Here is a 26,142-nt window from a genome sequence, read left to right on the forward strand (position 1 = left end):
CCCACTGCCTGCATCTTCTAGAGCTGCTGTCCCAGCAGACGTGCACAAGCACTGCCCTCCCAGCCTCGGTTTCCCTGTTGCAGCCCTGACATGTTCTGGCTGAGGATTCAGACTATCCCCATTTCCATGGTTTTCACCAAAAAGCACCTTCTCACTATAAAAGAAAGACATATTCCCTTCAGAAAACACTGAAGAACCTAATGCATGAGAAAATTAAAGTCACCCATAATTCTAGCTGCCCCCGGAGATACACCTATCATTTCTGGGTGGGGACCGTCATGTAAGAAGGAGGGGAGTCAGAAATTACCAGCCAGCCGAGGTCCTGGAAGCTGACGTAGAGCTCGTGCCGCCGGCAAACCTGCCGGCCGTCGGTGCCGTGAACGTCATCTGCAGGGACAGAAGCCAGGTCTGTTCTGGGGTTCCTGCTCTGGGCAGCTTCCACAGGGAGCTCCCAGGGCGGGGGACACCCCACCGGGCACACTTGGTGAATAAATAAATGCAGTGAAACAGACGCATTTGATCTCATTAAGCCCATCCTGCAGCTCTGCTGGTGTCACGACCCAGCTCGAGAAACTTCGATGGCTCCAGGTGGGTCCGATAGCTACAGAGGAACCCTGCACTCACCCCAGGCTCCCCTGAGTTCCAACCTGTGGGCCCTCCCGATGCTTCAGTAAACAGCCCAGGGGACCCTGGGCCATCAGTGGCTCCTTTTCTGTACTGACCTCATCCCACCTCTCCTGCCGCCCCCATTCCACGGGATCGAGTGGCTCACGGAGGCCAAAGGGCGGACTCCCCGTGGAGGAGAGGAGGGCAGGAGGGCAGGGCAGGCCCACTCCTGATCCTGAGGGGCTCAGTCTGCGGGGGAGACGTTCCGCATAAACAGTTGTGCATCCTGCAGGGTCCCCAGGGGCTGTGCTGCCCGGAGGATGGGGCACCTGATTCTGATGGAAACTTCTGGAAAAAGCCCTGGGAGCCAGGGGAGGGCAGAGAAAGCACTTCTGGGTGGCAGGGACGGAGAGGGCAGAGGCTGGTCCACAGAACAGTGCTGGAGGGTGACCCCCGGCCTGAACCTACTGAGGACCCAGAGGGTTCTGTCCCCTCCAGGTGGCTCCCGGGCCCCGCCCCAGGCCCCTCCCGGACCTCACCAAAGATCCCCGGGAGTTTGTTCGGGTGTGGCAGCTCGTTGGTTTTCTTGGGCGGCCTCCTCTTCAGGGGCCTCGCTGCCCGAGGGGCTCGGACGGGACCAGGGCTCGCCCTGAAAAAAGTGACCAGGAAAGGCTGTTTGGAGCCCGGCGCCCGTCGCCCCAGCAGGCCGGCCAGGCCAGGATCCACGCTGTGCCCTGAGACGGAGAGAGGAGAGAGGGCGATCACTCGCGGGCAGGGGCCGTGCACGTGGGACAGCGGGGACCCTCCTGCCAGGGCCTGCTCGGGCCCAGGAGCGCGGAGGCAGAGGGCCTCAGTTTGCTCCTCTGGAAACAGGAGTCCCAGGTCCGAGGGAGATGGAGGGAGGGGGGCCTCGCGAACACAGGGTCATTACTCGCGATAACGGTGAACAATGCCATCTGTGAAGCACTTTATAGGTTTCGAGTTAGTTCACACGCATGACCTTATGTGTCTCCACAGTCCCCCCGGACCTCATGCTTCGCTGAGAAACGTCAGAGCCACTCTGCCGGGGGCTCGCAGAACCACGGTTCCCATGTCCATCTGAGCGCTCCGAGGCCCGAGTTCTCCCTTCCACCCCATACGTTCTGGGGGTGTGGATGGATTTATGACCCAGCAGATTAGCGCAGCCACCAGGACGTAGCCAGGGCTTGCTCTGCCCAGCACTGCCAAGAGCAGGGCACTAACTGTGCCCTGACATCCACAAACGAGACCCCGGGTTCAGTGGGGCAGAGACATCTGGCCAAAGTCCTGGAGCCGCGGTTCAGTCAGATCCCAAGTTCTTACCCACTGAAGGTCTTACTCCCGGGTTTGTGGGTTAAAAAAGAGAGAAAAGGCTGTGGGCTGGACGTGATGGGGACCTCCGGCTAGGAAGAGGGACACCCCTGAAAACGGGATTTGACCCCACAGCTGCTTAGAGATGAGGATGCCCTGAGAAACACACTCACGATCCCTGGAAATGTCGACTCCACCAATGAAACCAACTTCCTGTACCTCTTTGTATTTCCAAATGACCTCTTGATTTCTTAACTGTCAAAGTAACGCAAGGGCAACTGTAAGGTAACCTCTGGGGAAGAAATATCACTCAGAAACCTCTGCCCACCCCAACACATCATTTTCATCTTTCTGGAATATTTTCATGTCACCTGAACTTTTACACAATGGTCATCTTAACAAAGAAGTCTGTATGTTTTCCAACTTTTTCACATAAACATGTTCACTGCTGTTAAAATGTCTCCACTATGAACGTTTCAAATGCATAAAATTCCTTTGAGAAAACGTACCATAACATTTAGAGATTAGCTTAACTTTAGACATTTAGGTTATTTCCCGGCTTTCATTAAAAGACGAGAAAGGGGTAGATCTCTTCATTCTCATTTCCTGTGGAATTTTCCTTTTTCTTTGTTTGAATGTTTCTATTTTTCAGAGAGAGAGAGAGAGAGAGAGAGAGAGGAAACATGAGTGGGGGAGGGGCGGAGAGAGAGGGGAACAGAGGCTCTGCAGTGGGCTCTGTGCTGGACAGCAGCGAGCCAGTCGTGGGGCTCGAACTTACAAACTGGAAACTGTGAGATCATGACCGGAGCAGGAGTCGGATGCTCAACCAACTCAGCCACCTAAGAGCCCCTCCCATGGTATTTTCTTAAACTAAATGACAGGAGGTGATTACTGACTTTTATGCTCCTTAAAACACAGTGCCAACTGCTCTACTTCCTGTACATCACCTCAGTGTTGCCACCCTGACACACACACACACACACACACACACATACACACAGGCACATGTACGTACGTATGTATGGAAACACACGTGCACTTCTCATACAGGATACAGACACACACATACACGATGCTACATGTCTGTTCCATTAGCGGGTGTCTGATTCACTGTGAAACCATCCCAGTCCTGCTCAGCTGGCAAAGGTCAGCCCTTAAACAGCCGGGCTCTAGACCTGGGGCCCCGGGCCAAGTTGGTTGAACTAATCAGTCCAGAGACTAAACTTTGATCTATGACATCACCTCCCACAAACAAATGCACCGGACACGTTAGAGGCACCTCTCAGGAACGATCCTGCTGGGACAGGAGGGGGGTCAGCTGCAGGGGCTGACACTGGAAGGAGCCTTGGGGATACAGGGGTGGTTACTCCTCCCTCATCACTTCCCCCCACATTGCGTGGCTCGTTCCGGAGAGAAGGCTCCTCGGTGAAAGCCTTCCTGTGGGATCATCCGAGCTGCAGGAATTTAACGTAAACATCACAGTGAGGAGGGTGTCTGAGTGCCCGACGACGGAACCAGACCTAACTCAGGACTCACAGAACATGCAAGAGCAACACCAAAGATCTCCTTTTGTTTTTAATTAAAGCCATGTTCCTCTTGAGAGAATAGTCTGTCTGGCGGTAGCCGAGTCTGAGACGCCAGGAGAACCGGTCAGACGAACGGACAGGCGTGATGACACCCCCTCTGGGTGAGAGGCAGCGGCGAAAATGAAACACACCCTCTGACCAGGGCTTCCTTTCCCGGGTCAGGCGGCCACCTGCTGCATGGGTCTGAGGTTCGGTGACACGGCGAAGGGCTGCCCGTGCTCTGTGACGTCGTCCACGGTCAGCCCGTCCCAGAGCTCAATCAGCGTCAGGCCTTTCTTCTTGTGCACGTCGAACACGGCCTTGTCAGTGATGATCCGGTCCACACAGCGCTTCCCAGTCAGCGGCATGGTATGCTTCTCCGAGATTTTGGGTTCGTTGGCCTTGGTGCAGTGCGCCATGGTGACCACCACTCTGGTCTTGGGACTGGACACCAAGTCCATGCACCCCCCCACCCCATGCCTTTCACCTTCTTCCCGGGTATCATCCAGTTAGCCAGGTCACCGTATTTGGAGACCTGCATGGCTCCCAGCATGGTGAGGTCGAGGTGCCCCCCTCGAATCATAGCGAATGAGTCATCGCTGGAGAAGAAACAGCCCCTGGGGAAAATGCTCACCGTCTGCTTGCCCGCGTTGATGAGATCTGCATCCACCTCATCTTTGGGTGGGAACGGCCCCAAGCCCAGGATGCCATGTTCACTGTGAAGATGAACAGTCATGTCCGGGCTGATGTAGTTGCTGGCCAGGAGCGGGATTCCTATGCCCAGATTGGCATACATGCCATCCTCAAATTCAAGAGCTGCCCTCTTGACAATTCGGGCCCCGGGGTCATCTGCAGACTCGGCTTTTTCATCGTGCTCCTTCCTGAGGGCTAGATGCTCAATTCTTTTCTCGTGTTTTTCTCCCTGAATCACGCGGTCGACATAAATGTTAGGAACGTGGATGTCTTCGGGGGCAAAGGTCCCCACATCCACGATTTCTTCCACCTCCACCACGGAGGTTTCCGCAGCTTTGCACATGGGCACGTTGAAATTCCTGGCGCTTTTTCTGAAGATGACATTCCCGGCGCGGTTGGCCTTCCACCCCTTCACCAAAGCAAAATCGGCGGTGATGGCCTACTCCAGAAGATAGTGGTGCCAGTGGAACTCCCTCACCTCTCAGGGCTGGCTCATGATGGCGATGTGGCCGTCGGGCGCGGACCTGATGGGGGCGCCTCCCTCCTGAGCCAGGGTCCCGTAGGCCGTGGGCGTGTAGAAGGCGGGCACCCCGGTGCCCCCGGCGCGGATGCGCTCGGCCAGGGTGCCCTGGGGCGTCAGCTCCAGCTCCAGCTCCAGCTCGCCCGCCAGGTACCGGCGCTCGCACAGCGTGTTCTCCCCCACGTAGGAGCAGATGAGGCGGGCGATCTGCTTGGCCTCCAGTAACAGGCCCGGCCCAAAATCGTCCAACCCACATTGCTGCTGACCACGGTCAAGCCTTGACACGCGTGCGGAGCAGCGCCTGAATCAGGTTCTCTGGAATCCCGCAGAGCCCGAAGCCGCTGACCATGATGATGGCCCTGTCCACGATGTCTTTGACAGCCTCCACGGGATCTGCGTAGAATTTGGCATGGGCGCAAACGCTAGTGGCCAGGCCGCGCACACCGCCCTCGGCCTCGGCCAGCATGGGTCCCCAGCGGCTGGCGGGAACGCGGTGCCCGAGCGCCCGCGCGAGCCTCTGGAGGACGGTCATCGTGCGCTCCAGCTCTGGGCCCCGGACTGTGACCGGCGGGGGACAGGCCAACGCCGGCCGCCACCACCTCGTCACAGAGCAGGGAGGGTACGTGGGGCGGTGACGCTCACACCGGGTGGCCCCGGTGCCCCTGCCCACAACGAGGGGCCCTCCCCCAAGGGGATTCCGGACCCTGCGTCCCCCGCTGCAGAGGCAGCGGGGTTCCTGAGGGGAAGACGTGACCCTGAGTCCTCGGGGTTGGCGGCAAGGCCGCCCGTGTCCGGCCCAAAGCCCCGGGGGCAAGGGAGGTCCTTCGTGGGGCCCCTTCCAGGCACACCTCTCCCTGTCGGACACCCCCAACTCTGGGTGGTCCCCTTCCTTCTTTGTCACCACCCCCTTCCCGGGTGACCTATTCCAGTCCCCTGGCCCTCAGGCCACCCAGACGGCCGCGCTTCCCACACCTGCCCCGCCCGCCCCCGCGCTCACCTGCCCTGGGTGACCGGCCATCTGGACGTCTACCAGGGCTCCCAATGACCTCACCGCCAAAGAAAGTGCTCTGGGGTTGCTGCCTCAGACCTGCCCCCTCCTCTTCTTTCATTCAGACACAAATCTATTAAAAATGGGCCCCTGGCTCACTCCACATTTTCCGTGATTCCTCCGCTGCCCACTTTTCTCCATTTCTGCCGCTACCAACAAGCTCCTCCCCACTCCACCTGCACGCTGGGTGGCTCCTGAGCCTCTGTGACGGCGCTCTTGTCCCCCACACACCACCCTCCTTGCTCACGTCAGGGGCGGGCCGTTCTGGATACATACGGAGAAAGGTTTTATTTTATCCTAGTTGAGATTTACAGAAAAATCGCACCGACAGCCCAGAGTCCCCGGATACCCAGAGCCGGTTTCCCCAGGGAAATGTTAACATTTACGTTAGGGCCTGGATTTGTCACAACTGATGAACCAATATGACAAATTAACACGATATATTCGGATCTCGCCGGTCCTCCCCATGTCCTCTCTCTCTTCCAGGGTCCCTGCCCGGATCCCACATGGCCGTCAGCTGCTACAACTGCTCAGGCGCCTCTGGGCTCTCACACGAGCTCAGACTTGCTTTGTAATTATGACGGTTTGGAGAAGGACCTGACGGGCACTCTGCAGTACGTCCTTCAGTTTCCGTTTGTCTGGATTTTTCTCACGGTTAGACGGGGTGTGGGTTTTGGGGGGAAGGCCACGAGATGAAGGGCCCTTCCCATCCCTTCATGTCAAGGGGACACGGGAGGTACGTGACATTCACGTGAACCCTGATCACCTGCCGAGGCAGCACGCTCAGCTTTCTCCTCTGTGAACTTACTTCCCCCACCCCGTCCCGACTGTACTTTGGGAAGCAGGTCGCTAAGCGTTGTCACACTGAGGGGTGGAGTGATGTCCTCCTTGGGGGGGAAGGGGGGGTGTTTTCAGGGGGCTCTTTTCAGATCCTGCCATCCTCCACTGCTATGAAATACAGTGAGCTACCCCCCATGCTCCAACACCAGGCCCTGGTTTACCCACAGAGGGCCCGGAGCGCCTGGCGGGCTCAGTTGGTAAAGCATGCGACGCTTAACCTCAGGGTTGTGAGTTCGAGCCCCACGTTGGGTGCAGACATTACTTACAAATAAAATCTTGGGGGCCCTGGCTGGTTCAGTTGGTTAAGCGTCCGACTCTGGCTCAGGTCATGATCTCTCAGTTCATGAGTCTGAGCCCCACATCAGCTCTCTGTCATCAGTGCAGAGCCTGCTTTGGATCCTCTGTCCCCCTGTGCCCCTTCCTGGCTCATGCTCTCTCGCTCTCAAAAATAAATAAACGTTAAAAAATAAATATAATCTTAAAAAAAAAGAATGCGCCCTGCCAGCTCTCAGTCTCCTCTCCCATCTGCCCTGGTCCCCCCTGCTCCAGCCACGGCCGCCCCTTCCTGCAGCTCAGATACACCAATCTTGTGCCCACCTTCGGCCTCTCCATCCCACCTCCAGCCATAACGGAGGCTCTTCCCCAGATACCTATGGAACGAATGAAGGTGTGATCCTCATTCTACAGATGAGGAAACGGAGGCTTAGCAGGTAAGTATCCTGCAAGGTCACCGAGTGACAGCGCTGCAGGGCTGGGATTCAAGCCCAGGCCTCTCTGATCAAGTCTGAAGGTGTAACTGCTTCCCCTCCTGCCCTGCCCAGTAGGGGACCTCCCAGCCTACAAGGTCGCTCCTGGAGAGGGAAAACACAGACTCTCTCTCAGCAGCTCAAGCGTGGGTTCCGCGCAAGGAGAGGAGGGAGAGCACTGGGGTAGGGGGCCCCTGCTGCGGGAACCTGGCCCCTGCACCCCGCTGACCCCCACGGCGGGGCAGGGATCGTCACCCCAGGCGCAGGGCTGAGAAAGACCAGGCCTCCAGGGCCCAGGGAGGGGGCTGCAGCCCTCTCGGCTGCCAGCAGCCCCAGAGGAGCCCCCGGGGAGAAGGTCTGCCGCCCAACCCTGGGCCTCACCATCGTCCGTTTCCACATAGAGGCGGAGCCCCAGGTCCTTGTTCCGGCTCAACAACCAGCGGTCACTGGCTGCTGTCACGTCCAACACCAGCCAGCCCTCGTCCCCAGCTCGGAGCGTCTGAAGATCCAAAAAGAACAAGTCAGACTCCCTGTGGACACGAAAGAACAATTAACCGAGGGCTGGCACAGCTGCCTCTGTGTTTCTAGGGCCCTCCTGTGGACCACGAGTGGGCGCCTGCCTGGCTCGGGCCGGGTGCCTCACTGTCCTCATCTCACTGCATCTACCCCACAAAGGTGTTACTGCGCCCACGCAGCGATGTGGAAACTGAGGCCCAGGAGCTCAGTGACCTGCCCAAGGTCCTGCCCCAGGACAGCGGGCCACGGACTTGCAGCAGGACTGGTTCTGGGTCACTCCCCACAGTGACACGAGGCCTGGGGTCAAGTATCTTTCTGTCTCTGGGGGTGTGCTCTCCAGGGAGCTCCCCTTCTGGCCTCTGGGACATGTCCCCTCCGGGGCTGGGCCCGATACACCGACAGAGGCTCGACCGGGAGGCGGGGCGTGGGGCGGGCACCTGTTGGACTGCTCTCTGACCACCTCGAACATGCTGACGTGCAGGGTCCCGTTGAGCAGGTGGGTGCTGGCCATCTTGTAAATCCGGAACTCAGCGGCTGTGACCATCTCCCCCTCTGGGATCTGGGTCAGGTCAAAGCGGAACTCCTTCCAGTGGGGCTCCTGGTGGCCCAGGGTACGGTCACGCTCCACTGCAAGACAGAGCGGGACCGGCGGTCACTCGTGTTCTGGGCTCGGGCTGGGGGTGGGCGGAGTTGGGTGGGAGCTGGGGGCCGAGGCAGCCTGGGTGGTGACGGCCCCCTCCTCTGCAAAGGGGCTTGCTCCCAGGCTCCGCCCGCTGGGTGCTGAGAAGGCTCAGTGGGGCTACATGGTGAGGCGTCTGCAGAGGACCCAGCATACATCAGCTCAACGAGAGCAGCCTTCACTTCTGGCCCCTGAGCCCCAAACCCGGCCTGCCATCCCCATTCCCTGCTGGCGCTGGGACCCTGGGTGAAGTAGAGGTCAGGTCCCTCCTCTGGGAAGACGGACATCAGAGCCAAGGCAGAAAAGGGCCACGTAAGGGAGCAGAGACATAACTGAGTGCATTTCTGAGGCAGGGGCTGCCCAGAATCTGCCGATGTACATGCATGGAAGCCTGGGGAGGGGGAGCCTTTGCAGCTGACACGGGCTGGGCCTTGAGGGGTGAGAGCGGATATGTCGAGAGAGGAGGACACTGCACAAGAAAGGGGCCAGCCTGAGCAAAGGCCTAGGGCTGAGGAACAGATTGTGCCAGCAGGGGAAACAACAGCCATAAAACACAGCAAAGGGTGCAATGATGGCAGGCCCCGTTTGGGGACAAGGGGAAGGAAGAAGGAGTGCCGGAGGGAGACTCAGAAAGGAACAAGGAGTAGCAAGGTAGGAGTCACAGCTCCTGGAGAGACCTGGTCAGGGCCTGGGGAAGCTGGACAGTCCCATGGTGTGGTGGGATCTGAGCAGGCTTCCCGGAGGAGGGGACATCTGAACTGGCCTTGAAGGATGGGACAGAGTCTTGTCGGGTGGAGAAGGTGGCAGGGAAGGCATCCTAGGCAGAGGGGACCCCAGAGGCACCGGTGTGGGGTGCTGGGGCGTCCACAGAGCAGCAGTGTGGGGGACGGGCCCTGAGTGGCTGTGGCCTGACTGTGGAGGGCTGGAATTCTGGCCCAGGAGCGTGGGCTGTGCCTCTGGCCGCTGGGGTTCAGGGCTCTGGGCAGCAGGGGCGCAGTGTGGTTTGGGGTGGGGAGGAAGGTATGTGTGGAGGGGCAGGTGAAGCGCAGGCTGGAGGGGGAGCCAGGGCGGCCTGGTGGCGAGGCTGGACTGTCTGGGCAGGAGGCTGTGGGTGGCGAGTCAATCCCACATCTCCCCAGCTGCCCGGAAGTGCCCAGGACAGTATATTTAGTACCGTCTTACTTTAGCCTCTTGTCACTTTCAAACACCACAAATCTGTGTTTCCGGAAAGCCGGGGTGGGAGCCGCCCAGCGCCGTCCTCAAAACCCAACACTGAGATTTTAATTACATGTCTGTGAGTCTTTTAAAAACTCTCTCTCTCCGGCTACTGGGCTCAGTGACCACAAGTCACCGGGCCGGTGGCAGAGGCGGATGTGGGGAGCACTTCCCGTCCTCACGGTGAGGACCTGATCTGGTGATGGACAAACAGCTGGGCTGGGTGGGGCCCGTGGACGCACATGTGGACAGGAGGAGACGGGCTTCTCATCCCCAGCCGAGGAGGAGAAGAAACAGAACGTCCATCCTCTGACAGCGTGCCGGACACGCGGCAAATGCCCACCCGTGGCCCAGGCTGTTGCGGAGGCAGCATGACCCAGAGCGGATGCGGGTCCTCCCACACAGGCAGAGAGCGCGGAGGGCAGGGTTCTGGACCCTCACCGAGCGATGCACGCCAAGAATATGGACACGCATGTCCCCTCCCCCCTACAGACACACTCATATTCACACACACGCACAGCTTTGGTGACAATTTCCATCCACTCGAGGACTGCACAGACCACCCCTGGTATGTGGCGGTGTAATCCCGGTCGTGCAGGATGACGTAAGTCTAGGCTGCTGGCTGTCACAGGGTGCGGCACGGAGAGCGAAGGAGGGTGGCTCAGTCACACCCTTCACCTGTGTCCTCTCAGAGTATCATAAATGTATCTGCTCCCAAGGCCCAGTGGTGGCTGACGGGCGGGTCCTGGGGCCACTGGGAATCTCTGTGTGCAGCCCGACGCTGATTTCATGCTGGATCTGGGGACTCGGGGCACAACCCGTGAGCCCGCCAGCTCCTCAGGAGCACCACACCCTGCGGCCTCCCTCCCGTGCTGACCTGGGGGGCCAGGTGCGCTGGGTCGAGAGAGTCTCATGTACCTGCATTGACCCCAGTTCCCAGCTTCCATTGTGGGTTTGTGAAATCGATGAGGCACCCAGTAGTTCGGCACAGGAAACTCCCCACCCTGGCTGTTCCAGGTAATCACTAGAAGGGACATTTTTAGGAAAGTAATGCTCTTCATCAGTAATTAGTGGTATTTCCTGAAGTGTGGAACTGGGTAAAGAACACTCCTTCATCTGACAGTTGAGAGGATGCGAAGAGATAACCTATGGATTTGCCTCTTTTTCTGTGGCTGTTGCTTTGAGTCAGTAGAGAGATTTTCCAAAAGCTGGTGCTCTGGGAAAGCATTTTTGGGGACCTCTATGACCCTTTTGTTAACAGTGCAAACCAAGCTTGCTTTAGCCAAAGAGGCAGCTTAGGGCAGCACAGGGAGCTCTGACCAGTGGTCAGGACATTCACTGCAGGCCTGACCCTGCACCAACCAGGTACGTACTTGGCCTCGTCTCCTCTGTGAACTGAGAATAAGGGTACTGCCCAGCTTTCCTCACTTTATAAACGTCAGACAATGGACTGGGAGGGGTGGCCATTCAACAAGAGTTCTTGAGGAGCCTGACCTGCAATCTCCCTACATTGTGCTAAGATGTGGTACCCTCAGGAGGCCATGTCAGAAATTTCAAAGCTGGGGGGAGGAGAGGGAAGGAAGAAGTGGAATGATCTTTTCCCAAATAAATGTGTTAATCTGCCCATTTAATTTTCCTTAGTTTATCAAGTTCAATTTATAAACAAATTTATTAAGTTCTTACTATATGTAAGATTGTTCTGATAACCCAGTGAAGAATTGGGCAAAAGACATGAACAGACACTTCTCCAAAGAAGACATCCAGATGGCCAACCGACACATGAAAAAATGCTCAAGATCACTCATCATCAGGGAAATACAAATCAAAACTACAATGAGATACCACCTCATACCTGCCAGAATGGCTAACATTAACAACTCAGGCAACAACAGATGTTGGCAAGGATGTAGAGAAAGAGGATCTCTTTTGCACTGCTGGTGGGAATGCAAACTGGTGCAGCCACTTGGGAAAACAGTATGGAGGTTCCTCAAAAAATTAAAACTAGAACCACCCTACGACCCAGCAATTGTACTACTAGGTATTTATCCAAGGGATACAGGTGTGCTATTTCAAAGGGATACATGCACCCCAACATTTATAGCTGCACTACCAATAATAGCCAAAGTAAGGAAAGAGCCCAAATGTCCATCAATGATGAATGGATAAAGAAGATGTGGTATATATATATACAATGGAGTATTACTCGGCAATCAAAAACAATGAAATCTTGCCATTTGCAACTACATGGATGGAACTAGAGGGTATTATGCTAAGCGAAATTAGAGAAAAACAAATATCATGATTTCACTCATGAGGACTTTAAGACACAGAACAGATGAACATAAGGGAAGGGAAGCAAAAATAATACAAAAACAGGGAGGGGGACAAGACATAAGAGACTCTTAAATATGGAGAACAAACAGAGGGTTGCTGGGGGTGTAGTATAAGGGGAGATGGGCTAAATGGGTAAGGGGCTTTAAGGAATCTACTCCTGAAATCATTGTTGCAATATATACTAACTAACTTGGATATAAATTTAAAAATTAAAAACAAAACAAAACAAAACCAAAAACAAAAAAACAAAACAAAACAAAACCAAAAAAAACCCTAGAAGATGGCCTTCAACTGGATCCTGAGCATGCTGGCACCCTGATCTCAAACTTGCAGCCTCCAGAACTGTGAGAAATAAATGTTTTTCTGTTTAAGCCAAAAAAAAAAAAAAAAAAAAAAAAAAAAGACTGTTCTGAGCACTGGGAATACCGTGAATAAGACAGGTAAACTGGGTCTCTGTACTGATGGAGTTTACAATCTAAGGGGGAAGACACAATATGAACAACAAAACAAGTAAGATAGGGGATGCTGTTTACATTGTGAGTGAAATATAGAGGGTTATAGGCTCAAAAGTAATGGCAACAGGGAGAGGGTACTTTTCATAGAGTGCTCAGTACAGCCTTTGCGAGATAGGTGAGAGCAAACATGAATATTCTCACATGTTGCTGGTAGGAAGGCATTGGATAGAGGTGCCCACCTGGGTGGCTCAGTTGGTTAAGCATCTGGCTTTTGATTTCAGCTCAGGTCATGATCTCACAGTTTGTAAGTTCAAGCCCTGCATCAGGCTCTGTGCTGGCTGCTTGGGATTCTCTCTCTGCCCCTCCCTATTGCTCGCTCTACCTCAAAAATAAATACACATTAAAAAAAAAAAAAAAGGAATGCATTGGAGAGGAATTTGGCAATATCCTTTTGCAGGACCATGGCAAAATTACATATGAATTTACCCTTTAACAACACAACCCTTTGTCGCACTGGCAAAAACATGAAAGGCCACGCACCAAGTATTTACTGGGCATAGGGAACACACAGAGCGACACCTGGCACTTCTAAATGTTTATTTTCTACATAATTATAAAAACTGCCAAAAATGATCAAACGTTGGACCAGCTTCTGTCTGGGGAACCACAAATGAATTTACTTTCTGATTCACCTTAATGTGGCTTCCAGAATAAGAAACAATCATGAATCACCAACATGTGTTGATAGGACTCTCGGCCTTCTCCCTCAGTCTCTGATAAACCAACCTCCAGATCCCATGTTTGGGAAAGGCCCTTTCTGTGGGGAGGTTGTGGCCTCCGCCCTCCATGACTGCCACCCACAATCTGCATCTGAGGCCCTGCACCACTCATGGGCCAGGTCTCCAGATGCCACACCCTGAGTCTACCAGTCCTACACCAACAAAAACTTTGGCTATTTTTGTGCCCTGGACAAAATTTAGAGTCATCCAGAAGACCTAAATCTGTCTTGTTTCTGACCATAAGTAAGCCACCCAGAGTGGCTGTTAAGAAAAGAAAATCTGACCGGTCTGCCCTCAAACCCTTCCCCAGCCCCACAGGGCCCCTGGGAGGAGCCCAAGCTCTGGTTCCAGGACCCCCTGAGCTGACCTGGCCCAACCTCATGGCCTCCTCGGCCTTCTGGCTGCAAACACCCTCCCTGGACACCCTCCCCAAAGCACTCTCTCCTGAGTTGCCCCCATCCCACCTGATCCAAAGGCTACTCTCCTCTCAGTCCAGCTGTCAAGGCCCCCTCGTCCTGCTCCGACCCCACACAGATCAGCCTGCCAGCCTCTCCCTTTCCCCAGTCCCAGGGGTCCCCATCTCTGCTCCATGTGCCCTTTTGGATGGTGCACAATTGAGGGCAGGACTGCACAATGTGGGGTGGAAACGGGAAGCTCTCAGTGAACTTCCACTGAGCTCCTTGTGTTCTGGGGGCCCAGAGAGGGGATGTGTCTGCTGGTTCTTCCCAAGGTCCCCGGGACAACAGCTCGTCATCCAGCAGCCACTGCCCCTTGGGTTGGCCATGCTGCCGGTCTGGAGTGGCCTCCATGTCACGGTGTGCCTCCATCAGAAGCCACTCACGTTGTCACTTTGCCTTGGGACTGGCCCCCCTTTGCATGGCCAGGCTGCTAAGGGGGAGGGCAGGCTCCCCAGGGTCCCAGAGGCAGGTGTGTGGGTCCTGTCTGACTGGTCCTGCTCATGGCAAGGGCGAGGGCCCCCCACCCCTTCAGACCTAAAACAAGACCCAGGTCTCCATGGCCGGTGCAGGCCCACCAAGGGGCTGCAGAATGGACCACCTACCAAGTCTGCATCCGAAGGGCTTCTTCCTCCCACCCAGAAATCTCGGTGCTTCCCAGAGGAGGCCAAAGCTCCATTTCTAAGGTATTTTTAGTCAGTTTTCATTACCGGCTTTTTTCAAGAGCTGTTTCCATAAATGGTTCTGCACTCATGATTGCTGGTCCAGGCCTCCGACGGCTTCAGACCCCAAATTAAAAGGGAACACCCGCACGCTCCCCCACATCAAGTCTGTCAAGGCCAAAAATAGATCCGAGGAGATTGAGCAAGGATACGATTCCCCAGTGCAAACCCGGGGGAAGAACTGAACTGTGGGACTTTTCCGGAAAGATGTGGTCACAGTGACACATCCCTCTCTCCCGTAGGGAATGGATTTCCGTAAGGAGATGGATTGGGTGTACCTCCCTGCCCTGGGCCTCACCCCTGGAGGAGCCCCATCAGTGGGCAGGGGTGGGCACATTCTTTGGTCAGAGCTGGAAAGGCCTCCAGGGCAACCCTGCAGACATGGGGAAACTGAGGCCCAGAGGGGCAAAGACTTGCCAGGGGTCGCACGTCAGATGAGGGCCCTTCGTGTGGGCTTTCAGACCTGCAGCTGAGGTAAAATGAGTGGCCCTAGCTTCCCTCCAGGTGGTGATACTGGGATGGGGGGTGGTCACCTGTCAATGAGGTTCTCCTGTCAATGGGGGCCCCCCTGAGAATGCCTGCTGAAGCCACCTTCTTCCAGGCAGGGCCCTGGGGGCACTGGAGGTCCCAGGAAGCACCCAGGGAGATGCCGAACCCGCTGTCAGCCTCCACAAAGACAGTGAGGACGGCCCTGCTCTGCTGCACCGACCAGGCCCAGGCTCCCGCCCCTGCTCTCAGCTCCCTGCCTCCAGCTGTGATCGTCCTCCCTCAACCTTACCAGTCTGCCCTGAGTGCCTGCCATGCAGGGGATGGGGTGCACGGGGTGGGGGTGCCCCAAAGACTCAGATCTGTCCCTGTTCTCAGGTTGTTCATGGTTTCCCAGGGAGTAAAATAGGGGCGAGACATGGCCCTGAATGAGACTGGCAGAAAGTGACTCAAATCCTAAAAGAAATACACACGATGGGGATGAAGGCTCTAATCATGGAGGGTGCCTTGGGGAGCAGGGGTCAGAGAACACTTTTCTAGAAAACGTATTTGAAAGTGGTGGAAGAATTTTGACAAACAGAAATGGAGGAGAGTATTTTAGGCAAAGGCGCAGAGGTGGGAAATAACGTGCCACCTCCCTTTTTATTTATTTTTTTAATTTGATAGAGAGAGAAAGAGAGAGCAAGCAAGCACAAGTGGGGGAGTGGGGCAGAGGGAGAGCAAGAGAGAATTCTGAGCAGGCTCCACTCTCAGTGTGGAGCCCCATGCAGGGCTCCATCTCACGACCCTGGGATCCTGACCTGAACCAAAATCAAGAGTTGGACACTCAGCTGACTGAGCCAGGCTTCCCTCAGCTCCCATTTTTTTAGCACTGAACTGTGTCAGGCATCATACTGGGCATGTCACACATGCCATTTCTGTTAATACATAATTGTATTAGCTATCTATTGCTATGTAACACAGTAACCCAAATGCAGCAGCTCAAAACAAGAAACATTTATTATTTCACATATTTCTGAGGGTCAAGAATCTAGGCGCTTAGCTGGGTGGGTCCCTCTCAGGGTCCCTTATGGGGTGACAGTCAAGTTGCTGGCTGGGGCTGTGGTCTCAGAAGAACTGACTGGGATGAACACATCACTTCTAAGCTCACTAATGTGGCTGCTGGTGGCAGGGTTCTGTTCCTCACCATGTGGGCCTCTCCGTGGGACTGCTCACGGCATCCCGGGCATGACTTCCCCAGACTCCACAATCTGGCGCGCGGAGGAGTGGTGGGGTATAGGACCCAAGATGGGAGGGGCAGTCTTTTATAACCCAATCTCGGAAGGGACACATCATCACTACTGTCATATTCTATTGGTCACACAGACCAGCAATGGCAGAGTGTGAAAGGGGCCTACACAAGAACAGGAACACCAGGAGGCGTGATCACTGAGAAGCAGACTGGAGGCCACGACAACTCAGTGAAAGAGATATTATTCACCCCATTTTATAGATGAGGACACTGATGATCAGGGAAGGTAACTGATTTGCATGAGTTCACAACCAGGAGCACCCAAGGTAGGGTGAGAGTCTAGGTCTGTCTGATTCCAAAGTCTGTATTTTCCCTTCATCCACAGCCTCACCAAGTTGGAGACATGTCAAGGGAACACTGTGTGGCTCAGCTGGGCCAGAACACTGGACACTGAGTGGCAGACTTGGGGAACCTGAATTCAATTGTGACACGAAGGAACACACAGAAGGATTCTGAGCAGGGAAAGCTGGGAGTGGATTTTCACTTGAGGAACTGGGGTTCCAAAACCCCAAGAGCTTTTTCACCTCCCTGCCTCCCCTCGCACCTTCTCCTCCCACCTCTTTCTAAGTTCTACCCTCCCTCAAGGTCCAGCAAAATGACACTTCCTGCCAAGCCCTCTCTGTCCCCCAGCCAGGACACCATTCTTCCTCTTTTTTGGGCCTTGTTCGTCTCCCACAAAATGAAACACCGTGTCTCTCTTGTGCTGTACTGAACCTCCACGCTCCTGTTTGTTGAGTAGGTGAATGGCCATTCCTCCCATTTTGCCATAATTTATATGGACTTGCCTCTGGGCCCACCTTTCCCACTCTAATGAGCAGACCTCGGGCTGGGGCTGTACTTTGGAGGAGGCCCCAGGATAACCAGGAAAGGGAACAGCACACAGTAGGTTCATAGTAGTGTTCGTTAAGGGATGGCCACAGACTGAACAACCCCACTTTCTCCATCCCCAGGTCTCCCAGCCTTCAACTTCCCCCCAACCCTTACTGTATTCAGAGCCCAAGGCTGCTGGGAATAAATGGCTGCTTGCTCAGGGTATAGAGGCAGCAGTTAAAGGAAATAATTGGGTTTTACTTCTGGTCTTATTACCAACTAGCTGCCCTTGGGCTAAAAGCCAACAGACAAAGCTAACACTTATTGAGCATTTAACAGGTACTGTTTCAACATTTTACACAGATTACCTCATGTGATACAGCAATCCTGTGAGGCAGGAACTATTTATTATGTCTCCCATTTTGCAGATGAGGAAAACTGAGGCACAGAGCATTAACTAACTTACACAAAAATCATATAAACAGTATCAGGCTTCTGGGCAAAAGACTGAGTCAAGACGTTCAGTGGGAGAGTGTTCTCTGTAGGGAACAGAGGGAGCAGCACCAAGCATAGCTGAACAGTGATTTGACCACACAAAGGCTCAGCCCATTCCACCTGCACTGGGAGCCCTGGGGCTGGTTGCTGGTGCCTTCCCGGAGACAAGGGACTGGACATGTACGCCCCCATAAACCAGCCATTAAATGTGGGGTGCCGCCACGGAGGGTGGCTAACATCGGATAAAAAGCTCCTGGGGGGCCTAGCTGATGGGTGCCTACAGAAGGACTCGGTTGCCAGCAGCCCACCCTCCAGGCAGCTGGACAATGGGTGACTCGCTCCTGAAGAGAAGATGTGCGAAACATCACGACACCCACTACAAACTGCAAGTGGTGGAATGGGGATCCAAATCTAGGCAGCCTGAGCTGACCACTGGGCTGCAGGTCCCTAAGTAAATGGTAGGGCTGGGTTTGAGGAGGGGGCAAGGTAGGGTGCAGAGAAACATGGCAGGCCCTTCCCCCATAACGCTGGCTGTTAGTACCGAGCACTGCCAGGCACTTGCTAAGTTTTTAAGTGCTTAACCTATTTAAGTGTTGCACTATGGACACAGGTAGATGATCCCAATGTTAAAGGTGAGGAAACTGAGATGCACAGACTCTAAATAACCTGTTCAATGTCTCACAGCTCTCAAGGGGCAGAGCCAGGGTTGAAGCCCCGTGTGTCCTCCTCCAAAGTAACCCACCACTCTGGCCTCCCACCTGCAGGGCTGACCCTCCTCACTGCTGTGATCCACTCTTCACATCCGCCCCTTTGGATCTGGGTACCCAGGAACTGGGCCAGTCACTAATACTCCTTGAGACTCAATTTCCTCCTCTGTCAACTGGGGGAGGTAGTAGTCATTTACCTCAGAAGGGTAAGAAAACACTGAGGAGATGGACGTAAGGAGTCAGTTGTCAGGGATCCACAGGGGACACCAGCCTGGTGGACAGACAGGGTTTTAGAGAAAAGGGACCCACCTTCAACGCTTGGAAAGAGAAACCTTTGGAAACCATCAACAAAATGTGAAGGTGACCTGTGAAATGAAAGACAATATTTGCAAACCACATATCTGATAATGAGCTAATATCTAAAATATATAAGGATTTCATACAACTCAAGAGCAAAAAAAAAAAAAATCCAATTTAAAAATGGGCAGAGAAACTGAATAGATATACTTCCAAAGAAGACATACAAATGGCCAATGGGTACTCGAAAAGGTGCTCAGCATCACTCGCATCAGGGAAATGCAAATCAAACCACGAGATACCACCTCACACCTGTTAGAATGGCTGTCATCAAGAAGACAAGCGATAACAATCTCTTGTTGAGGATGTGGAGAAAAGAGAACCCTCTGGCACTGTTGCTGGGAATGTAAATTGGTGCAGCCACTATGGAAATTATCACGGAGGTTCCTCCAAAAATTGAAAATAAGACTACCATATGGCCCAGCAGTCATACTTCTGAGAATACATCCAAAGGAAATGAAAACGAGACCCCAAAGAGATATCTGCACCCCCGTGTTCACTGCACATTATTCACAACAGCCAACATATGGAAACAACATAAGCGCCCATCAACAGATGAGTGGACAAAAAAGATGTGGTATGTAGATGTAATGGCATATTATTCAGCCATGAAAAAGGAGATCCTGCCATTTGTGACAACACGAGCTGCACTTTGAGGGCATTATGCTAAGTGAAATAAGCCAGACAGAGAAAAACAGATACTACATGTTACCACTTCTAAGTGAAATCTTAAAAAAAGAAGAAGAAGAAGAAGAAGTCAAAATCACAGAAATAGACAGTAGAAAAGTGGTTGCCAGGGGCTGGGTGGGGTGGGGCAAATAGGAAGAGATTGGTAAAAGGGTACAAACTTTCAGCTATAAGATGAATAAGGTCTGAGGACCTAATGTAAAACATAGGGACTATAGTTGATAACACAGTATTGGGAAATTGAAATCTGTAAGGTGATGGACGTGTTAATTAACTAGAGAGGAGAATCCATGAACAATGTCTATGTGTATCAAATCACCATGTAGTACACTTTTGATATCTTAGAATTTTATATATCTGGGGCACCTGGGTGGCTCGGTCGGTTAAGCATCCGACTTCGGCTCAGGTCATGATCTCACGGTCCGTGAGTTCGAGCCCCACGTCGGGCTCTGTGCTGACCGCTCAGAGCCTGGAGCCTGTTTCAGATTCTGTGTCTCCCTCTCTCTCTGCCCCTCCCCTGTTCATGTTCTGTCTCTCTGTGTCTCAAAAATAAATAAATGTTAAAAAAAATTTTTTTTTAAGAATTTTATATAGGGGCGCCTGGGTGGCGCAGTCGGTTAAGTGTCCGACTTCAGCCAGGTCACGATCTCGCAGTCCGTGAGTTCAAGCCCCGCGTCGGGCTCTGGGCTGATGGCTCAGAGCCTGGAGCCTGTTTCCGATTCTGTGTCTCCCTCTCTCTCTGCCCCTCCCCTATTCATGCTCTGTCTCTCTCTGTCCCAAAAATAAATAAACGTTGAAAAAAAATTAAAAAAAAAAAAGAATTTTATATATCAATTATATATCAGAAAAACTAGATTAATTACTTTTTAATAAGAGATGCTACCTTTGGGCATATGGTCACATTAATAGCTTTAAAGATGGACAAAGGATTTACTGTTAAATGAAAGACAAAGTAGCAAGACTGGACATTTATGTCATACTTTGTAAAAAAATAATAATAATAAAATGTTAGAATCTGTATTGATAAAATGTCAGGGCAGGTTGGGAACTCTACACCAAAGAATTAGAACGCCGGTTTTCTCTGAAGCGGAGAGAGGATTACTAGGGGCTTCCATATTGTATATTTTTGAACGTATGGTCTAATTTTGTATAATGAAATTCTACAATGAATTTATATGGTATGAATTTTTGCATTATTTCTATAAATCCTAAAACAAGGAAATTTTAAAAATAAGATTCTCAGTTTCCAATATATATTCAATATAGTCCAATTCGGCAACACTTACTGTACCTAATGGTGGGCCAGGCCCAGGTCTGGGCGGAGAGGCAGTGTCTATGTAGGAGAAGAGCAGAGCAGACAGGAAGCTGACCTGCTGGCTGGCCTTGGGAAAACCACCTAACTTCTCGGAGCCTCACTCTCCTCTTTTCAAAACAAAGATGTGACCTGAAGTGTGATGCAGATGAAGAGACAGACTCAGAGGTTCTGAGCACAGGGTCCTCACCAGGGGCCATCTTACACACTCCCCGAACAGCCTGCAGGGTGGGCTATTTTACACAAGTGTCTCCATTTTACAGAGGACGAAACTGAGGCTCTGAGAGGTGGCCTGGAGAGCCCAGATCACCCTGAGACTCGGTGGTGGCATCAAGATGCACAGGTTAGAACCCCCCATCCAGGTCCTGTCTGACCTCCCACTGTCTATCCGCTCCTGGGCTCCAGAGCCCCCCTGGGGGGGGGGGGGTCACTGTCTAGACCAGTGGTCTAGACAACCATCTTTGTGGCTTAAGTATTTATTCCTTGCTCCCCACTAGGAGGCCAGCTCCGCAAGGGGAGGGACTTTGTTTCGCTCACTGTCCTATCCCAGGAACTAGAAAGAACTATGTCTGGCACAGAGCAGGTACCACATGACTATCTGTTGAGTGAATTCGTGAGAAATGAGAGAGTTCCCTAGTAAAGAACCAAAGGAAGTACCTTCAAGGTCACAGGGCTGAGCAGGACGTGGGCCAGGTCCCTCATTCCCACTCAGCCCTGCCTCTCCCAAATCCAGCGCCTCAGGTCAACACCACCTGTCCTCAGCTGCCTGAGGCACGGGAATAAATTAGTCTGGTCAGAGAAGGGTCTCCACAAAAGTGAAGATGGCTTGATGCATTTCTGGCTAGACCTCTGCCTTTAGGGCTGTTTGTGCCTCAGTTTCTCAACCTGGAACACGGCACCTGCTGGCCCAGCGGCTCGAGGTGGAGAAGGACCAGGACCAACGTGCAGAGTTGGTCTTTCTGGCCTCATTCCTCCCTCCCAGCGGGCTGGGCCAGCCTGAGGTGCCCAGGGAGCAGCCAGTCAGACCCACGCTCCAGCCCAGGGGACGGGGTGATGCCATGAGGAGGTGCCTCCAACACGGAGCCACGGGGTCAGGGCCGGGAGGCCCCGTGTTTTCTGACACCATCGCTGTGGACTGGATGAGAAAAGAGGCCCAGAGAGGGAAGGGAGGTGACCTGGGACAGGAAGGACTCAGTGGCGAGCCCAGGCGGTACAAGAACCTGGGTGTTGCCTCCCAGCTCAGGCCTCTCCTCTCCGTGAGCACAGGGGACACCCAGGACAGGTATCGGCCCCCATTACCGTGTCCTGACCAAGGGCAGCCAAGAGCATACAGGTGGAGACTCACTGACAGGCCAGGCAGGGGCCCCAGCTCTGACTGTAGTCCTGGCTTCCCTACAGAGACACTGTCAGCCATGACACGGGCTTCCTACAGCACCTGCCTGGGCACAGAGGCCTGACCCACGGGCCAGAGGCCTGTGGGAGGCTAGAGGTCTCTGGGTCCCACAGGCTGACATGGATGGTCAGGGGCCCAGCAGTCAGCAGGTCTGGCTTCTCAGGACCCGGATGAGGCCAACAGGAGGTGGAGCTGGAGGCAACAGGTGTGGGAGCCTGGGCGTGGGTGCTGACACCATAGCGACTCTGCTATTAGTCTCGGTGGTGGTTCAGGGGCCTGGGGCCTGGGCCTCCAAACAAGGAAAGAATCCTGGTAGGTGTCTAATCCCCCCGCCCCCACAGCCCAGGTAATTACCAGTTAAAACTACTCAAATTGAAGGAGTTGTACTAGTGCAATTAGCACATCAGAATAAAGGAGGCCCTCTGACAGCTGGCTGGGCCCGCCCACAGACCGGGCTTCCACTGAACAAAGATCTGCTTGTTAATCCCACAGCGTCAGAGGCCTTCGATCTTCGTGAAACACACAGACATGGCGTGGGAAGAAGCTGGCATCTGGAATCCACAGCTCCTGGATGATGTCATGGATGCGCTGTGTGGCCCTGGACTGGCCATTTAACCTCTCTGAGCCCATGAAAAGGGCTTGGGGTGGCTCAGTCAGTTAAGCATCAACTCTTGATTTTGGTTCAGGTCACGATCTCGTGGTTCGTGAGTTCGAGCCCCGCATCAGGCTCTGTGCTGACAGCTCAGAACCTGCTTGGGATTCTGTCTCCCTCTCTCTCTGCCCCTCCCTCTTCTCCCCCCTCCCCTCAAAACAAATAAATAAAGGTTAAAAAAAGAAGTGTGGGACATTCCCACACATCCAACCAAGGCTGGCCAGCAGCTGGGAGGGACCGGAGTCAGGAGCAACCAGGCCCAGGCTCACCGACCAGAGGCATGATTTTCTGTTCCTCCCATCTATCAACTGAACACACAACAACCCTGACGATGCGTTGATCTCTAGGAGCCCCACTTTACAAGGAGGGATCTGTGGCTCCAAGGGGACAAGGGACGTGCCTAAGACCACACAGCAGAGACACAAGAGGAATCAGATGTGTCTGAACTAAGGGTGATGCTTGATTCACAACAGCAGCTCCCACCAAGGCCGTGTGCTCCTTGACCATGGGATGCAGGGGAAGCAGGACATTGGCCGGGCAGTGACTCACTAACAGATGGCTCCCTTGGGGACATTCTCAGGATAACTGTATCTACAGCCCCTCTTGGTTCTGAGCCCCAGGTCAGCTTGTTCTGAGGACAGGCCTCAGTTTTGCACATGGTCTCTGTTATCCCGCGTGCCCCACCCTGCCCTCTAACCAGGAAGGTGGCATTCACTGGCCCAAGTCCTGTGCCTGGCACCGGGCTCTCAGCAGAGGTTAACAGCCGCTTCCTGCTGTTCCCTCACCTCAGGCACCCACCAGCTCGGGGCTGGGGGGGGACAGAGGCCTCCTTGGCTGTCCCCTCTGTCTGCCCCAGTGTAGGAGGCAATTGGCTAAAGACCCCACAAGACCTGCTGCTGCTCCATCCCCTGGGTTTCTCTGCCTAAACCCCTCTGGAAGCTCTCTACACCCTGAAAGCCTGCCCTCCTGACAGGAGAAAAGAAATATCAGCTCCTTGAGGAGGTGGATGTAGGGCTACCTCCTGTCCTGACTGGGCCACAGAGAGGCTGTGCTATCCTGGGCATAACATTGTCTCTCTGAGCCTCAAAGTCCTCATCGGGGAGATAGGGATGAAGATCATGTCTGGTAACAGGGCTGTCGGGGAGGTCAAGAGTGACGCTGTGGGTGAAGGGAGGCCGTTGGCCTTGGCAAAGGTCTTCTCCCATCTAAGCCTGAGCTGTAGTCCCTGTGCCCCCAGATCCAGTCTGGTGTCTGCTCCAGCCCTGACCCCACAGACAGGAGGCAAAGCGGATAGGGGACAGATAGGACTGCAGATTAAAGAGCACTTAATAATAGGAAAGACATCTTTGAAAACTAACCATAAATGGCTCCACGACTTATACAGGGTTTCTGCAGAGAGGAAGGGCTGGGCTTTGTGTGGGAGAAGGAGGGGCATCCGAGCTGCCCACCATGTCCTTCCACAGCCTGGACCTTCCCAGCATGCCAAGCCACCTCCCAGGTGCTGCGCTCAGGGTGACAAGACCGCCGACGGCCCCACTGAGCTCAGAGTCCACTCCTTCCCCACCCGCTGCCCTGACAGCCACACCCTCACCTACAGGGGCTGGGGCTCTGGCCAGGGAACGGGCTGCTGTGGACTCATGACATCTTGGGCTCTCATCTCAGCTCTGGGCACTCTGATGATGTCACCGGGGCTTTCCACGCTGAACTTTGTCCCTTTCTCCAGTACTGCCCTTATCACTGTGGCAGCATCCCGTTCTGTTTACTCATCCGTCTCCCCAGGACCACACGGTCTTCCTGGCACTGCCCGGTCCACCCGACATGAGATGATTCCTACCCTTGGGTGTTTCCAGGGGCGGGACGAACGCGCACATCGATGGGACTCACATTCGCGTCTGTCGGAGTGAGCGGGGCCCACAGCCCTTGGACTCGGCCGCCCTGAGCTCCGCATTCCCAGCCCGCTGTGGGGGCGTGGCCGCGATCAAAGGGGCGCGCACCGGCCAAGGCGGTCCCCTGGACCCGTCCGCACCCGCGCGTCCACCCGGTGGTCTGGTCGTATGGTTACCGGGGCCCCGGACGCCCACCCCGACGGCCTCACTCACCCATGTTGACGAAGCTCATGACCAGGTCGGCGCGGCCCGGGCGCCGCTCGGGGGGGCCGCCGTCCTCGTCGTCGTCGCGGGCCATGGCGTGGTACAGGTCCAGCATGAAGAGCGGCGCCGACGCGGGCAGCCGGGCGGCGGCGGACGGCGCGCGGGGCCGGGGCCGCCCGGGCAGCCCGAGCACCGCCAGGATCTCGCGCTGCATGTCGCGGCGCTCGCGCGGGCCCAGGCGGCGGGCCGGACAGCCGGCCGGGGCGCGCGGGCCGGGGCCGCCGCCGCTCAGCGCGCACAGCGCCAGGCCCACGAGCCACAGCGACCCGGGGCGCGCGGCCATGGCCGGGCCGGGCGGGCGCTCAGCGAGCGCGCATCCGCTCCGCGGCCGGGCGGGGACCGGGGCCGCGGCCGCCCCGACGGCGGACGGCGGACGGCGAACGGCGGGCGGGGCTCGGGGTCGGCCGCACGGGGCGCGCTCGCCTGCGGTTTCCCAGCACCTGCTGGGCTCGGGCGGCGTGGACGCGGCAGGGGCTCCTCCGGGAGCTGGGGGCTGGCGGCCAATCTGTCTGTGGCGGCCGAGCCGTCAGTCGGCTGCTGCCGAGGCCCGCTCAGCCGCAGGGGCGGCGGGCGAGCTCCGGTCTGCGCTCGGGACGACGCAGATCCGACGGCGCCTCTCCAGCTGGAGCTGCTGTGTGCTCCGCGCGCCCGCCTCCGCCGCCCGTGGGTCCCGCGTGCCGCCGTCGGGCCCCGCCCCCTCCGCTCCCGACCAATGGGGGCTCGGGGCGGGGCCAAGGCCGCCGGACTGAAGCCAGGGGGAAGGGGCGGTGGGGCGCGGGTGGTGCAGCAGGTGGTGGTGAAGCCGAGGTGCCGTCCGCTGTTCGGTGGTGGGCGGGTCCGGCGAGGGGTCCCCTGTCCAGCTGCCGGGTCGTCGGGGTCGTGCTGGGCTCCCCTCCCAGCCGGCACCGTCGGGCGGGCGGGGGGCCTCGGCCTGGGGACACGAGGGTAGCGGGGCAGTCGGGAGAAATGAGGGCCCTGCGCTCCCGCAGGGCGTGTCCTCCAGCACTCTCGACCGGGCGGAATCCGGGGCCTGCGTCCCACCATTGGAGTGACCCCGCAGTCCCGCCTTAGTGCGCGGAATGTCGCTCCACGCGACACGAAGAAAAGCCTCAGTAGGGTCTAGAGGTAGAGAGGCCCCGAGGTGCCAGTCGTGCCCGGAGAGTGAGACGCGTTCCTTTGCCATTAGCCGCCACCTCAGTTCCTCGCTGGCCACCCGGCTCCTTGCCCGCTGTCCCTTTGCACGCGCTATTGGAAGCTTCTTTCGCGACACCTGCTCAGTCTCTGTTCCCAGCGTGCGTGC

The 26,142-nt window shown here is 55.3% G+C and overlaps 2 protein-coding genes across 3 annotated transcripts in view; both read right to left on the minus strand.

Moving 5' to 3' along the window:
- LOC102901566 (bone morphogenetic protein 8B) overlaps positions 1-25,506 on the minus strand; it is a 29,409-nt gene extending 3,903 nt beyond the window's left edge. Inside the window, exons 1-5 of one of the 2 annotated variants that reach the window (XM_023258517.2) lie at positions 24,792-25,505; positions 8,301-8,490; positions 7,729-7,877; positions 1,146-1,340; positions 308-387 (exon numbers count right to left, since the gene is read on the minus strand). In XM_023258517.2, coding sequence (XP_023114285.2) covers positions 308-387; positions 1,146-1,340; positions 7,729-7,877; positions 8,301-8,490; positions 24,792-25,125 — 948 coding nt within the window. In that variant the 5' untranslated portion in view covers positions 25,126-25,505. Of the gene's footprint in view, positions 1-307; positions 388-1,145; positions 1,341-7,728; positions 7,878-8,300; positions 8,491-24,791 lie in introns of both variants that reach the window. The other variant, XM_023258516.2, reaches the window with a different exon arrangement.
- On the minus strand, positions 3,496-5,642 carry OXCT2 (3-oxoacid CoA-transferase 2). The gene is given in 4 exon segments (XM_023258515.2): positions 3,496-3,970; positions 3,973-4,961; positions 4,964-4,990; positions 4,993-5,642. Coding segments are annotated over 4 exon segments (1,560 nt in total). The 5' UTR covers positions 5,246-5,642; the 3' UTR covers positions 3,496-3,679.
- Positions 25,507-26,142: the final 636 nt, after the last annotated feature.

Source organism: Felis catus, chromosome C1 (assembly GCF_018350175.1).
Source record: "Felis catus isolate Fca126 chromosome C1, F.catus_Fca126_mat1.0, whole genome shotgun sequence".
NCBI lineage: Eukaryota > Metazoa > Chordata > Mammalia > Carnivora > Felidae > Felis > Felis catus.